The sequence below is a fragment of the Hippopotamus amphibius genome, chromosome 7 (genome assembly GCF_030028045.1).
Source record: "Hippopotamus amphibius kiboko isolate mHipAmp2 chromosome 7, mHipAmp2.hap2, whole genome shotgun sequence".
NCBI lineage: Eukaryota > Metazoa > Chordata > Mammalia > Artiodactyla > Hippopotamidae > Hippopotamus > Hippopotamus amphibius.
The window spans coordinates 71,862,214-71,878,127 of record NC_080192.1 but is presented as its reverse complement, the minus strand read 5'-3'; the positions used below and the strand labels follow the sequence as shown (position 1 = coordinate 71,878,127).

Sequence of the window (15,914 nt, the reverse complement as noted above, 5' to 3'; positions counted from 1 at the left end):
TCAGATCGGTAGCCTGTGAGAATATAGCTCATATTCAAACGATGCTTCCTCCGTCCTGAGCACCTTACGTTTACTAGCTCAGTCCTCCCAAGCCCTCCACGAGGGGGCCACAGTCTTACCCTCATTTTCCAGATGTTCCCAGGATCACACAGATGTTGTTCTTAAAGCCAGGGATCTGAACCTCCAGGCACCAGAGCCTGCCTCCCAGAGTGGCCCTCCTGATGTAATACCAGACACACACCATGCTGGGCTGCCCCAAGGCCCAACTTTCCGGCTTTACAAAATTGAGTTCCTGATTCTTTAGGAAACAAGCACTTCTCTACAAAAGCTGCTTCAGAAATTCCCAGCCCCAGCTCAGAGGTCCTGGCATTCTAGGTGGTGAGGCCGGGCTGCCGAGAGCAGGAAGTGAGGCCCTGTGGGAAGTCCCTGTGGTTGGGGCACCAGGATGGGGCCCTGCCCAGCTCCAGCACCCTGCAGATCAAGGCCCGACTTCAGGCCCCATGAGCTGAGCCAAGGAACATGCCCGGGGGGCAGAGACAGGGTTAGGGGACAGTGAACTGCTCCTCCCAGACCCCTCTGGAGAGGATCCTGAATGATGGATGCTTCCTTGAGTGACTGGTCTGTCCTTCCCCGACAGAGAAGACAGGCTTGAAGGTGGCTGGATCAGAATGGGGGCAGCCACTAGGCCAGCCTCCCCTTCACCTGCGCCCTGAGCCATTGCCTAGAGCAAGGCCCTGTTTCAATGCGCACAATTCATAAAGCATTCTACAGTCTGCCCGTGGTTCCTTCTTCCAGGTAGCTCCTCACTTGGGGCAGGGCGGGGAGTGACTGCTCCCTTTGCGGTTACCAGAATGAGGCCTGATGAACAGAAGGGACACATCCAGAGTCACACAGCTCATTAGCTGCAGACCTGGGAATGAGACCCAGGACTCGCAGTCTTGCAGGAAGCCCCTGCCGCTGCTCCCATGCACCAACCTGGGTGGTTTTAAAGATCCCTGAGTTGTCTGCTCGCTGCTGGCAGGGTCCGGGATGTGAAGCTAGCGAGCGAGTCGGTTCTGAACGGCAAAGAGGAGGAGAGAGTTGAGAACACAGAATCTTCCAGAGAAGGCGGGGAGAGGGTATCTGGCCCTGTGGACAGCATCATGGCAGGGTCGATCAGCATCATGCATGGGGCCTGAGGGTAACTGGAGGTGGGTTTGGATGCCCTCTGCTCCGTAACCATATGGGTCTCAATCCCACCATGATGATCCCACCCAACGACCTGTGAGCTTGCTGTTCCACCACCTGGAATACTCTTCCCCTTCCTTAATCATTCAGGTCTCAGCTCAAATGTCATCTTCTCAGAGAAGCTTCCCCTGACCACATTCCCTGAAATCACACCCACCCCAGGTCCCTTGAAAACCTCATGTTTTTTCTTTCCCCTCTAGCACTTACTACCATATGAAGTTAGTTTATTTACTTGTTTTTTGTCTGCTTTCCCCATTAGGACATCAGGGACCTTCTGTGGCTTTTCCCTGAGGCCCAGAAGAGAATCTGGCACAGGGACAAGTCCACCCACATTGGCTACATGAAGGGTGCATGCAGGCACCAATTGGTGGTCATTGGGGTTGGGTGGGCATAAAGGTCCAGCCCCTCTAAGCCAGCTCAGCTCCTCACACGTGACCTTCAGTTTTCTGCAGGTAAGAACCAGTTTGACTTCTGTTAGTCTGAGTCACCTTTCTGGAAGCTGGCCTTGCCCACCTCCTTGCAGTGGCCAGCCCTGCGTGGGTATGTGGGAAGGCAGGCTGGGGCTCCTCCTCTCACCCTTCTCAGGGAATCAGGGAGGAGGGAGAAGCTCTGCCCTGGGAGGTGCTGGTGGCACAGGTGGGGCGTGGCTGCTCCTCCTTCCTGTGCCACTCAGTCTAAAGCCAGAGGCTGGAAGACCTTGGGAGACCTCGTCTTCTACCAGGCCCTCCTGATGGCTTTAGGTAAGCTCCTTCCACTCCTATTTTTCCCTCTGAAAAGTGGGAATGAAACATATTTACCAAATACGTCTCAGAGTCCAAGAGACTCTGAAGAGCAAGCTTCAAGGGGAATGTCAAGGGCATGGATCTCCAGGTCTGTCTGGGAGACCTGGCCATTGTGTAGGCAACAGCCTCCATGGGGAGACCACGCAGATGCTCTGAGGCAGGGACTGCAAGTCCCGTGCATGCTGGGTGAGCAGGTGAACCAGGGAAGTATGCCTGCTGTGCAAAAAATCAGGGGACACTTGGAGTCCATTGGTCATTTCCCACTGTTGATAGAGATATGGAAAATTGGAGAAATGTTTCTGTAAGAAGAGAGAAAAAATAGTGTGAGCTCAATGAGAAATTCTAATAGAATCTGGTCCTTAACCATAGATCTGAGGGATAATAGGGAAGGGTAAGTACTGTGGAGAATTAGGGGCTGTCACTAGTCAGTTCCACAGGTGGTCTTTCCATTAGAATGCAGGCCCAAGTGGCCAGAATTTCTCATTTTTCTTTTTTATTTTTGGCCACGACATGCAGCTTGTGAGATCTTAGTTCCCCGACCAGGGATGGAACCCATACGCCCTGCGGTGGAAGCACAGAGTCAACCACTGGACTGCCAGGGAAGTCCCAGAACTTCTCATTTTTTCAAAAAGAATCAGATATTCTGATTCTGTGATGTGTAGCATTCTGATTAAATAAAACAATAAAGTGAGAAAATGAGATATTCAATCTATGCCCTACTGGTTTTCAACCTCTGGTTAAGATACATGTAGGGCAGAGAAAAGACCTTAAGGTTGGCGGTCTGAAGGTCCAGTTTTTACTTCTAAGTTGGCCTCTAATGGGTAAATTATTTCTCCTTGCTGCGTCTCACTTTTCTCAATGTCAAGAGGAGGCTGGCAAACTGGGGGTTTCAAGGACACAGTAATACTTCCACAGTGCTTACTACTAGCTGGGCACAGTTTACTTCATTTAATTCTCACAATAACCATATGAGGAAGGATTATTATGTTTCACATTTTCAGAAGAGGAAACTGGGGCATAGAGAGGTTAAGTAATTTGCCCAAGGCCAGACAGCCAGTATAAAGGGAGGAGCTGGGGCTTGACAGCAGACAGTCTCCAAATCATTGGATATGCTCTAGGGCCACAGAGGCCAAATGAAATCATGGAGGGAGAAGTGCTTTGTAAACCACAGCAGTGATTCCAGGAGCAGCAAACCTTCCCCCTTCCTCCAGTGAGTGTAACAATGTCCAGCGTGGTGTGTTAAACTATTAGCCCATGGTCTTATGTATCTTTCAAACTCTCAGAACCAGACGGTGATGTGCCTGTGAAGAAATCACTATAGTTATAAAATGTTCATTTCAAAATATTTTAAGCTGGCACATAGTAGGTGCTAAATAAAGTGTATAACGTGGATTGGATTCAATTCAGGAGACAATTGCATGCAAGTCCAGTGAAGACACCATGTTTCCTGGGAGGAGGAACCACATTCTCCATCTAATGCCAGGAGGATGGGTGGTACCACTGATGCCAACCAGAGAACAGGGCTCTGAGAAGAGAGAACCCAGAGAGATTCATGGTTTGACAGAAGAGCTGGGAAAGTGAGGACAGAGACAAGGATGAAGATGGAACCACCCTGTGTGTATTCTATGTTACCTTGGACAAGCCATTTACCTCACTGGACCTCTGTTTCCTCCCTACACTGCTGACTTCATAGCTAATGTGTGTGAAGGAGGGGGAGGAGGAAGAGGAGGAGGAGGTGAAGACAATGACAATGAAAAGGTAAATCCTTTTTACAACCTAAGTTTGAAAATAATTTTAAGCTACTGGATGGTGACCATATCTTGATTACATAGTTGGAAGAAATTAAATATGAATGGCTTAATTAAAAATGAACTTGATTAGAATGAGAGATATTGATCAACATTGTATCTACTATAGTCTCTTTTCTTGAGTGGAAGACCTACTAAGGTTTTGGGGTACTCTGGTGTGCTTTACCTGTGTGTCTATTCATCTAGTAAAATGGACACCATCTCTGCTACTAGGCTAACTGGCAAAGTACAATGATTGACAGTTAACTGTGCCTGCAATTTGCAGCACTAGCCACCAGATGGTGCCAGCATCTTCTAAGGGTTTGTATGATAAGGCGATCATCTGTTTTCCAGGGACTGAAGGATTTCCCAGGATGCACTGCTTTCAGTACTAAAACCAAGAAAACCCTGAAAAAACTAGGGCAATTGGCCACCTTAGTTTTGGTTATGGAACCAGGTAAAGAGGTTTCTCTTTAACCTGTGTAAGGTCTTAGAATTATCCTTTCTTTGCTAGCAAAAAACCTCCTAAAATTTCCAAACAGTTATGGAATAAATCATTGCTCTATAAGATGTGAGTTCAAACCAAAAGGAACAGCATAAGAACAAATTCTTGTTCCTGTTAACTGTGCATTGAAGCAGAGAGGAAAAAATGTCACCTCCCTCTCTGGCTGGACTGCAGTGCAGGAAGAACTGTGTTCAAATCCTGGCTCAGCCAGGATCTGGGGCAATGATTTAATTTCTCTGAGCCTTGATTTCTTATTCTACAAAGTGAGTGTAAGTATATCCCCATCTTGAGAGTGGGTGCACATATACCTGCCTTGCACCGCTATTATGAAGACTAAACAAAATCTGTAGGAAAGATTAGAATATAGGGGCTAAAACTCTGCAGGCAAGAAACAAAGTTGTCCCCTCCCTCAAGTTCCTGTCCGCCCCCCCCACCTCGTCTCCTCCTGCCTGCAGAGAAGCTGCCTTACAAAGCTAATCAATCATCAAAGCCCAGAAGGCAAGAGCAAACACTACCTTGGAAAACAGAAGATAACTAGATAAATAATGGCTTTCAATGCAGATCCACACCAAACCCAGAAACTGCTGGAACAAAGATCATCTTGGAAAACTCTGAACCTCAGAAAGCATTCACAGTGAGTTTACCATTTACATCTGGGAGGAGAGCAAGCTTCTTGTAAAGCAGCAATCAATCACAGTTGGCTTTACAGACAATTTCCTGACCTTCACCAGACAGGACAACCAACTTGGTCACTCTGATGACTGCAGCTTAGTGGGCAGAGATGCCCAGGAGAATACGGGTCTCCAAATGTGACCTGCTGCTGTAGGGAGTTTCTAATCAACTAATGGATTTGGTTAAAACTAACTTGGCTGCCTGGCAGGGCTGGGTAGGTGGAGACTGACAAAGAGAAGATAGCAGATTATATACTACAGGGGCTCGTATTTCTTGTCCTTTTTCCTCCTCTTGGTATTAATATCTTTATTCATCTCTCAGAGAGAGTAACCAGAGTCTTCATACCATTATCTTAGTAAAAATTTGCAAAGTTTGGACAACAGTACTGCCTGTATTGTGTGGTATGCGCTATGACACTCAGACATTCAAGAATTGGTTGAAGATTCTAAATATGAGATTAAACCATTACAACGTAGGTTGCACACCTGTCCACTCAAAGCCAGCTGCTTAAATGGTCCCAAGAGTACTTGGATGACAACAAATGCAGCTCCAGGAAGCACAGCGGAAAATGCACCAAGATTCATTGATGTTTCCTGATAAACTGGATTTATAGGTAGGGATTGTTTTTTGGGAGGGGGATGGGACTCGTGGGGTGAGCCATTTGGGCTAGGTGGAAGAAGACTGGAGTTGGGAAATGTGGGGACAATTTCTCTCTAGAAAGATGAAAGAGCAGTCAAATCTCCCTGCCCCCTTGGGGTGCTGGAGCCAGCAAGATCCCATGTCTTCCCAACTTCGAATTCATTGATGTGGGTGGCTTGAACTCGTCCATGGTTGCATATTTACACCCGAGAAATTGGCAAATGCTACAAGTCAGAACTCCTTTTGGAGATCCTGCTGTCAACATCCACTGCCAAGATCAGTGACACAACACTGCCCTGCTTTCAGGTTCAGTCACCGTAAAGCTCAGTCCAAGTCTCATCCATCTGGCCACTGTTCCCAGGATGATGTTAATAATACAAATCTGATAATGTCACCCTCTGATTCAGTTTTCTTTTAGATTAAATTCTCTGCTCCTTGGAGTGGATTTAAAGACCCCTGTTCCTTCCTCAACTTTTCAATCACTTCTTTCAGCAGACTCATGGGGCTCGGAGGCAGGGAAGGATACAGTTTGTACTTTATCTCCCACTTAGTAGGAGGGCCGCCCCACACACCCCAGGTTTGGGCTGGGACCCTTGGAGCATTAGGAGTGAACAGAAATGGAGCAGCTCAAATGGTTCACGAAGTCCAGTTCTGAGTCATCTTCAGCCCTGTTTGGGTGAAGTCACCTGGAGCTGCAGTGCTCCTGGCCTCACTGCCCAGTGGAAGCAAAAGTGAATTGTCTCTGGGTACGTACAGCATCCTCCAGAGCCTCAAGTCATCCCTACAGTTTTTGCTACACGGTATCTAGAAGTTAATGAAAAGTAATCAGGCATATGCAAGACAATGTGTGCACCAGAGAAAAACAGATAATAGAAGGACACCCACCTGGGATTCAAACAATGGAGTCAACAGGGGCAGCCTTTGTAAGAACCAAGAATGAATAATAGGATCAAGTATGTAAAAGACAAAATTGCAACTTTTGGCAGAGAACTAGAAACTCTATAAAATAGGAAGCAAATGGAAATCCTAGAATTGAAAGATGCCATTAACTAAAATTGAGAAAGAGCTTGCATGTATTGAACACTTCCTATGTGGGCAGACAGCATTGAACACTTCACAGGCATCAACAGTGATGGTCTCCATGGAGCCTGTCTCGTGTCACTTCTAGAACTCAGACTTGGCCTGGCTGTCCTGTTTCCCTTTAAGTGGTTCTTAGTCATTTCTGTTGTCAGCCGTGTCTAGCAGGGCAGGACTCGGCACGTAGCAGGCACCAGGTACAACTGTGATGCCTGGAGCTTTGGGGAAGCACGAGGTGCTGACTTGGAAGGCAGAGTCCACTTTGTGGCGTGGTCATTAACCTTAATTCAGGAAGGGCTGAGCACCAGAAGTGAGAATATGTTTAGTCAGAGATGCCCCGTGGATGGACAGAAATCACAGGGACACAGACTGATTTGATGAGACGGAACCAAGAGTAGAACTGTGGCCAGAAGTGTGAGGAAAGGAAGGGGGATTCTCCTCCCCACTTCCTTCCTTCCCACCCCTGCACCCCTCCCCACCCCTCCCAGGAGTGAATCCCTCCCCTTTGGAGTCAAGCAGGCTTTGCAAAGTATGTTGGTGGGATGGGGGCATTGTGACTGCCCCCTCTCACTTTACCTGGGGTGATGAAGCAGACATCATAGCTCCCTATTGTTTGAGCAGTTCCTCTGTGCCACGTTCGGGGCTAAGTACATCACGTGCAATGTCTCCATCCTCAAAGCAACCCGTGACAAGGCTTCCTTCTATTATTAGCCCCATCTAATGGATAATGAAACTGAGACCCGGAGAGCTTTGGCCCGTTGCCTGGGTGGCCCAGCTTGTAAGTGACACAGGAGGATGCAGCCCTATGTCAGCCTGACTCCATAGCCTGGCCCCAGGGACTCCCGCCCCCATGCCCAGAAAGGCCTGTCCAGCCACTTTCCAGGACACAGGGGCGAAAGGGCACAGATCTGGGAGATGGGGTGGGGTGCAGACCCAGGGCCTCTGGTCTCAGGGAGCAATCTGTCTCCTTGAATTTGGGCTGGAAACAGAGAAGCATTTACCCAGGCACTACAATGTGGGCAGAAGCTTGACCCCTAGGTCTCACCTTAGCAAGTCACTACTCTTCTTCAATCTTTAAAGACAATCTTTTTTTTTTTTCTTTTTTGGCCATGCTGCACAGCATATGGGATTGAACCCGTGCCCCCTACAATGGAAGCACAGAGTTCTAACGACTGGACCACCAGGAAATTCCCTTGAAGGAGAATTTTTGAGGGACACTGATTTAACAGTCAAGGAGGACTTTGGAAGTAGCCTTAGAAAGACAAGTAGGAGAGAACTGATCCCAGGGGGTGACGAGCTGCCTTCCCTTACAGCAGGTGTGATGACCAAGTTTCGTACCTGATGATTAATAAGTGTTCCAGAAATCATACACCCCAATTCAGCAAATACTGGAAATGGCAAATAACCAAGCAGGTTCATGCACATCACCTCCTTTAGCCAGTCCCCCCAAAAACAAACAACCCCCCCACCCCCCCACCCAGCCCTCAAAGGTAGACATGATTTCTTACATGTGTTTCAGAGGTGAGTAGGAGCCCTCACGGTCACATAGCTTGTGAGAACAGAGCAGGGAATGTGCCTACGTGCCGTTCTGTCCCACTCAGGGAGGTGACCCAACTTTTGCAGAAATGTTTCCTTTGCCCTGGAAAAGGAGCTCATTAAAGATCTGAGAAATTCATCTGCAAACTTCTTCTTTAGAAAAATCTTTTATCAAGGTATCATTGACATATTACATTATGTGTTTCAGACGTACAACATGGTTACACAATGATTTTTTGGCTTGTGATGAGAACTTTTAAAACCCACTCTCTTAGTAACTTTCAAATATGCAGCGTACCCTACCTCTTTGACAGATTTCACTGTCATTTGGACACAGCCTCTGATTGGTTCGTTGAAAATAAAATCAGACTCCTCAAGATCTGCTGCTGTAAAAAGGATGACCCCTAGGTGGGAGTCAGGAGACCTGGATTTCTGGCTATACCTTTGCCACGGACCAACTGTGTGACCTTGGGCGGGTGCCCTCCTCTCTCTGGGTCTTTCTGGGTCATCTTTAGAAATAGTGATGGGGTGACGTAGAATGATGCTAAGCACCCCCCGAGTTCTCAAAGGCTACAATTTGCGCTTCTGCACGAGCGTTACATTCTCCTACCATTTAGATCATGTAAGACCTGCTTCACCTCTTTTCTGTCCATAAATAGGAATATGCTTTCTTTTTTTCCTGTCTAGAATGTAATAAGAAAGGAAGTTAATGTTTCTTATGCCCACTATGAGCCAGAACTTTTGCCTTCCAATCTTCCTCCCTCCCTCCCTTCCTTTCTTCCTTCATCTACCTATGAAGACGACATAATCAGCCTCGTACTGAACGTGAGGAGGGAGAGCCAGACACCCAAATAAGTGACTTGTTCAAGGTCACACAGGTAGCAAACAGCAAGTGCTAGAGGTAGGTTTTGGATTCATTTCCATCCCACGCTGAGTTCACTCCATTTTCCTGAGACCATAACTTCAAAGACGTCAATAACAGGAATAGAGTTGGTTTCAAAGCCCCTCTCGGAAAGTTTTACTCTAGAGCAGGAGGCAGCAAACTCCAGGCCAAATCCAGCCACCGCCTGTTTTTGTAAATTAAGTTGTATTGGAACACAACTAGCTTTGTTGGTTTACAGATGATCTAAAGCTGCTTTTCAGCTACGACAACCGAGTTGAGTAATAACGACGTATGGCCTCACAAATCCTAAAATGTTTGCTATCTGGTCCTTGACAGAATGCGTGCCAGCCCCGATCCAGAGTCCAGAAAAGCTATCCCTCCTTCAAAGAACACAAAGTGGCCTGAGTTGTCACGTGTGCTGGGAGCCCTGCCACTTGGCTTCTTAGGAGAGGGAATGTTTCTACTCAAATCTTGTTTTTTCAGTCGCAGGGTACCTGTCGGGCAGATGAGGGGCTTTGGTGTTCACTGTGCTCTTCTTCCCAGGAACTTGGTGAAGGGGAAATAGAAATCTCAATTTTGGGGAAATTGCACAGAGGAAAAGGGGAGGGAATGGGTTACGACATCCCATTGCGACACTCAGCAGGGTTGAAAGTGACAACAGCAAGGTTTCTCGTTTTGGAAATGTGAGGGCGTTTCCGTTTCTCACAGTGGGACAGGGTGGCCGCAGCCTGGTCTGGGTGAGCGACTATTTTCTTTATAAGCAGCTCCTCTGGGTCTGGAATGGCAGTCTCCCGTTGCCTCGTGGTCACAGGATGGAAGTCTGCAGGTGTCTCCACGGTTACCTAATCTCTCTCCTCCTTTTCCTGTTCCATTCAGAGACAGCCTGCCACCCCTTGGGAAAGAGACCCTGTGAGATGCAAGCCTTCAGGTAAGGCCGACCCCAAGGAACTGGGGCTGGATGGGTAGGAAATGGAGACAGAATGCAGCCACCTGGGGATGCCAGGCTCCGCGACGTTTGGGCTGGAAAGGGATGCTCGTTATTCTCGTTAAGAGGCTGCCACATCGTGGTCTTCGGGGCTTGTATTTCAAAATATCCCAGTTGTGCAAAGCTTGGAGGCCTGGCTGACTTTCCCAGACACCCTGGCAACTTGGTGACAGACAGACACGTGCCCGGGAGCCATGCTGGGGTTTGGGTCCAGCAGAGCATGCTGGCGAAGAGGCAGAGAGGGGCGCTGTGGGCAGGGCACAGCCCAGAGTTCCAGACTGATGAACAGTGCCTGTCTGGGGCCTCAGTTTCCCCATCTGTGACGTGGGGTTAATGCCAAGCCTGCCTGCGTTACGGGGTTGTTGTGAAGGTCAAATGCATATGTAACAGTGTGACAGTGTTTTGTAAGGAGTAAAGTGCCTGAACTATTATGATTGTTAAAAATTGGGTCAGGAACTCTGTGAGATGTCATCATCCCTGCTGTAAACATAGAAGGCTGTTATGCTGATAAAAACAGAGTGCTGTCTATGTGTGGCCTCTGGGCCGTGATGTCCCCGGATGTGTTGGGGTGACCTCACTCTCCAGCTCTCTGAGTTATTCTAGCTCGAGGCTACAGGCTGGGACTCTGCGTGCCTGTGTGTGTCCCAGAGAAGCCCCTTCCCTTCTCAGGGGTCTGCCTCTGCCTCCTTCCACCTGCTGGGGGCTCTAGGAGAGGCTCCAGGGATGTTTAATCCCTTCAGATGGGATTCAATTCATCCAGGAACTAACAATAATCACGAGAGGTCAGATGCTCACTCACGCGAAGAACCTGACAGTTTGCGTGACCCCTTCTCACTGGGCTCAGGGGCTCCTCACAGCCACGTGCGGAGGTGGGTGTTGCTCGCCCCCTCTCAGAGATGAGGAGATGAAACACAGGTCCAAGGGCACGTGGCCGGGCGGCCGGGAGCGGGGCGTCTGCGTCCCGGCTGGGGCTCTGTTTACTGCATATCACAGCTCCCAGCCCTGCTCTCAGCCGGAGGGGCCCTTCACCAAGCAGAAAAAACTAGGAGCCAGAAGCAGGCCGCTGGGTGAGTTGGGAAAGAAGCTGACCTGTTCCTGAGGACAGCAGCGGCGGACAGACCCAGCGCAGACCCCTGGCTGATGGAGGGCAGGCTCTGGGGACAGGCCTTCACCGGCTAAGGCTTGGAGCCAGTTAGCGGCAAGGGGCTCTGACCCTCAGAATTCCTAACTCTGTGCCATGGAGGCCACTAGTCTCAGATGACTCTTTACATGTACATTTAAATTCATACAGTAGAAGGAAAAAAAAATTCGGGTCCTCAGTCGCGCCACATTTCAAGAGCTCAACAGCCGCCTGTGGCTGGTGGCTACCATATCGGACATGCAGACACAGGACATTTCTGCACCCAGGAAGTTCTGTTGACAGCGCCACTCTAGAGCCTGCTTTGCTGAAGGAGAAGGTGGCTGCCCTGGGACTCTGCGGATGAGGAGCAAGGCCAGGAGATGGGGAGAAGGCGGGTGCACGGCTTCCCAGCTGTGGGAGTTGGGCCTGTCTCTTTTGTCTTCATATTCAAAATATGTGTTTTATTTAAATGTTTTTAAAGTTGTTGTTTATTTTATTTGTGTTGAAATTTTTATTTTTATTTTTAAAATTTTTATTGGAGTGTAGTTGATTTACAATGTTGTGTTAGTTTCCGATGTACAGCAAAGTGAGTCGGTTGTACATAGACATATATCCACTCTTTTAACCAGCATTGACCTCAGTCTCCACATCCATGCTATGGGTGTGTTGAATTCTCCACCTCTGGCAGAAAGTTAAATGCAGATTCAGCAGACTCTGGGGAGCACAGGAAGGGGCTGGGCATGCAACAGCTGTCCACTAGAGCTGGGTCCATCTGCTTTTCAGAATCTGGGATGTCAACCAGAAGACCTTCTACCTGAGGAATAACCAACTAGTTGCTGGCTACTTGCAAGGACCAAATACTAAATTAGAAGGTGAGTAGTTGCTAGGAAGGCCAATGCTGTGCGGGCACTGGTCACACTGTCTGGGGTCTGCAGCACTGTGGCCTGATCCTGGGAGCTTCAGGTGCCATGTCCTAATCCCTGTTGGTGCTTTGTGGCCGAGTTTGAAGCTTGAAGAGGCCTGGCCACTGTAGGACATGTACAAGGGCAGCCTCAAGAATTTGGAGAGGGGTAGAGCCTAGGTTGGGAGCCACTACCTACAGGCACCATGGTCCCGGGGCCACAGCTAGGAGGGCAGGGCCCAGAAGGCAAGATCAGCCTTTTCCTTCCTCCGGGGCCTAGGAGACCCCTGTATTCCCAAGTGTCCAATCTCTCACTCCCACACAAAGGTAATACACCATCAGCGAGACTGGGTTATGTCCCTTAATCACAGACACTACATTTAGTGATGTTCCAGGTCCGTGTCAAGCTGGATGAACTTGAACAAGGTTCACCTGCTCTGTTCCTCAGTTTTCCCTTTAGTAAAGGAAGGGCAGCTGGATGATGGGATGTGGGATTCTTTCAGCACTAGCTCTCTAGGGTGTTTTCACGTCCCTGCTGGCTGGCTTAGTATTGTAGGATGGCATTATCCCCATCCTCTTGTTCTCTGCCCCCGTGTCACTCTTGGGGTGTGAGACCCACGTTTCCTATCCTTTTGTTAATTCTCCTAATGAGGGTCTAAACACAGAGAGGCTGAGATGCTCACTCCCTCATGAGGGCATGGAGACCACCGACCGGAAGAGGCAGGTTCAAAGTCACCCAGGCTTCTGTGGACCAAGCCCTGGAGCTCCACTCAGGACCTCATGTGCTGTTTTCCCAGCCCGTGGGCAGCACACCTGTTGGTCTAGAGCACAGGGGTCCTGGGGAAGGGAGGGAAGGGTAGAAATCACCTAGGGCAGAATCTAGGTGCTTTGGTCCTTGAGGAGCAGCTAGTGTGCTTAGCTTGATCTTCTGTTTGGATGCAGACCAGGAAGATGGGGCCTCACTGTCCTTCTGACCTTGGGGCTTTAGTTAGGTGGGTGGAAAAATCCCCAGGGAGAGTCTATGCTGCTGTGTCTTCACCATCTCTGCCTCCTCTTCCCTACAACCTGAACTTCCCCTTTGTTCTACCCCAGAGAAGATAGATGTGGTGCCCATCCTGCCCCACGCTATGTTCCTGGGGATCCATGGGGGGAAGCTGTGCCTGGCCTGTGTCAAGTCTGGTGATGAGATCAAGCTCAGGTTGGAGGTAAGGACTCGTCTCAGATAACAACCACCCTAAACTCAACAGCTTAAAACAAAACGAGCACAGTGTGTTCTTCCTCATGAGTCTGTGGGGTGACTAGGATCAGCTGGGCAGTTCTGTGCCACGTGGTGTAGCTGGGGTCCCTTCCGCAGCCACGTGCAGCAGGCAGCCTGGCTGGGACTCATCCTCCAGACTCTCTTCCCACAAGTCTCTCTGAGTTCAGCTGTCAGCTTGAGCTTCCTTACAACATGCCTGCTGGCTTCCAAGTGGGATTACTCCAAAAAGACAAGCCTCAATGAGCAAGCGCCTATTAAACATCTGCTTGTATCATACCGCTAACGTCCTATTCACCAAAGCCAGTCCCCTGGTTAAGCCTAGCCTCAGTGATGGAAGGGACCCCGAGGGCGTGGACTCTGGGAGGCATGGCTCCTTTGGGGACCTCAATCTCTGTATGCTGCTCCCTTGCCCAAGGGTCTCCAACCCACTTGGACTTGCCTTCTTTTGGTAAAGCCAACCTTTGGGACCATTCTCTTCCAACCCTTATCTACTCAAACCCATGAATTGGCATCCCATTCAGGGCTCTGTACTCCCATGCAATATATATGTATGTATATATATATATATATATATATGCACCATGTGGCTTGTGGGATCTCAATTCCCTGACCCGGGATTGAACCTGAGCCACGGCAGTGCAAGCCTGGAACTCTAAGCACTAGGAAACCAGGGAACTCCCCTGTGCAATATTAATGGGCTGCCAGCCCTGAGAAAAGAGGGTTTTGTATCTAGGGATTGTTGGACAAAATCTTAACCTAAATGTGAGTGGCCGTAACTGTGGCACTGTCCCTTCCGTCCACTAGTGGACAGGCACTTTTTTGGAGAGTGACTGCCTGCTCTGTGTGGAGTAGGAATGACCAGCATATGGTGTGTAACATGTTGCATGGACTGCGATACACTGCCCACCTTCTCCACTGCCCCCTCTCTTGGAGGTACAGACACGACAGAGTCCTCTGCAGGCCTTGGCATCTGCCAATGCTGCCCTGTGTTTATCAAACGTAGTGACCCAGGGCTGGAGTGGCCAGATTTCTCCAAATCAAGGTGTAACCATGGGACAGCTTCTTTGTGTCACGGCTGTCCTAAGAGACCTGGGGCACTTGGTGTTCTGCCGTGGTCTCCAGGCCACCATTTCTCCAGCTCTTATTCTGGGCAGTCACGGGGCCAGTCCTGCAGGGTGGGGTGCAAGGACCTCTCCGCTCCTCGGCCCTCAGCTGCTCCTCTCTTGGCCTCCAGCCGGTGAACATCACTGACCTGAGCAAGAACAGGGAGGAGGACATGCGCTTCGCCTTCATCCGCTCCGACGACGGCCCCACCACCAGTTTTGAGTCGGCCGCCTGCCCCGGCTGGTTCCTCTGCACAGCGCTGGAGGCCGACCAGCCTGTGGGCCTCACCGACAGGCCCAAGGAGGCCATCAAGGTCACCAAGTTCTACTTCCAGCAGGACCAGTAGTGGTGCTCAGCCTCCCTTGGCCCCGCTCCCAGCACATCCATGACTCCAGAGACGCCTCTCCATCCTGCCTGGGGTCTCCTGGTTGTCGCGGGGCTCAGCAGAGTGGCCTTGGCCGAGGGGACCCTCGGAGGGAGAGACAAGAGCCCTGGGAAGAGGACTCTGTCTCCAGCCTCCTCCGCTCACCCAGCCTCTATGCTGCCTCCATGAGGCCTTTCTAAAGTGCAGATGGAACCATAGCCCTGCTCAAAGCCCTCAGGGTCGCCTTTGCCTTTCGGGATAAAGTCCAGGCCCCCTGGCCAGTCCTGGCTCCTCCTCCTCCCTCACTCCATCTGCAGGCCCCAGATCCCTCAGGTCACTCACTGACGTTCCCGCAAGGGGCTCCTCTTCCTCCTTTTGCAAACTGGTGCTGCTCCAGGGGCAAGATTTTTAGAGTCTGTGGCAAAATGGAAAATAAGGATTTCCTGGTATTTTTCTGAATTAAGCCAACTTTGAAGGAGAGCCCTTTATTTGGAGATGATGTCCTTTCTGGAAGGGGGCAGAAGATTAAAATAGTCCTATCTTTAGGAAATGATGGTGAAAGGCGGTGATAGCTTTTCCTTTTTTCTTTCTTATTTTTGTGATGCCCTAACCTGTAAAAAATGAAAAATTAGTGGACTAGGTTGGTCCCCTAGTTGTTTCCTTTCTGGAATGCTCTTGGAAGTCTAGACCCCTTGGCCCAGGCCCCAAGCGCCCTCTCCACTCCAGACCTCCTGCACATCCCTGCAGTGCTGTCCTCTCCCCCGCCCTCCCATCAGCATCCCCAGCTCCCAAGACACAGCACAAATATGACTTCTCCTGACCTCCTGGGAGGAATGAATCGCTCCTTGACCATTTTAGCACCTCCGACACTCTGAGACTTTTTTGGAAGATGTTGTGCCTCTGTCTGTCTCCCCACCAGCCCGGGAGCCTCTGAGAGCAGGTCTCAGGTCGCCACAGGGCTGATCACAGGGCCTGGCCCTCAGCAGGTGCTCCGTGAATGGGTGTTGTCTGTGTTGAGTGGAAAGTTTCCTAGTCTCTGTGACTTAAGCTTTGTTTTACAATAAAACCTTGAAC

General features: G+C 49.7%; 1 protein-coding gene across 4 annotated transcripts; it reads left to right on the top strand.

Moving 5' to 3' along the window:
* Positions 1-1,839: 1,839 nt before the first annotated feature.
* On the top strand, positions 1,840-15,914 carry IL1RN (interleukin 1 receptor antagonist). 4 transcript variants are annotated; one of them, XM_057743520.1, is made up of 6 exons: positions 1,886-1,967; positions 3,417-3,767; positions 9,985-10,036; positions 11,997-12,085; positions 13,207-13,319; positions 14,607-15,914. In XM_057743520.1, the coding sequence occupies exons 3-6, from the start codon at positions 10,023-10,025 to the stop codon at positions 14,820-14,822; spliced, it is 432 nt and encodes a 143-aa protein (XP_057599503.1). In that variant the 5' UTR covers positions 1,886-1,967; positions 3,417-3,767; positions 9,985-10,022; the 3' UTR covers positions 14,823-15,914. The 4 variants fall into 4 exon arrangements, with proteins under 4 accessions (XP_057599502.1, XP_057599503.1, XP_057599500.1 ...); XM_057743519.1 differs by lacking the exon at positions 3,417-3,767 and having other exon boundaries at positions 1,840-1,967; XM_057743517.1 differs by lacking the exons at positions 1,886-1,967; positions 3,417-3,767 and adding an exon at positions 7,830-8,005.

Coding starts and splice junctions, on each gene's coding strand:
- IL1RN (XM_057743518.1), top strand. CDS start 9,921: ATGGAAGTCTGCAGGTGTCTCCACGGTTACCTAATCTCTCTCCTCCTT. Junction 10,037..11,996: donor TGTGAGATGCAAGCCTTCAG/GTAAGGCCGACC, acceptor TCTGCTTTTCAG/AATCTGGGATGTCAACCAGA. Junction 12,086..13,206: donor ACCAAATACTAAATTAGAAG/GTGAGTAGTTGC, acceptor GTTCTACCCCAG/AGAAGATAGATGTGGTGCCC.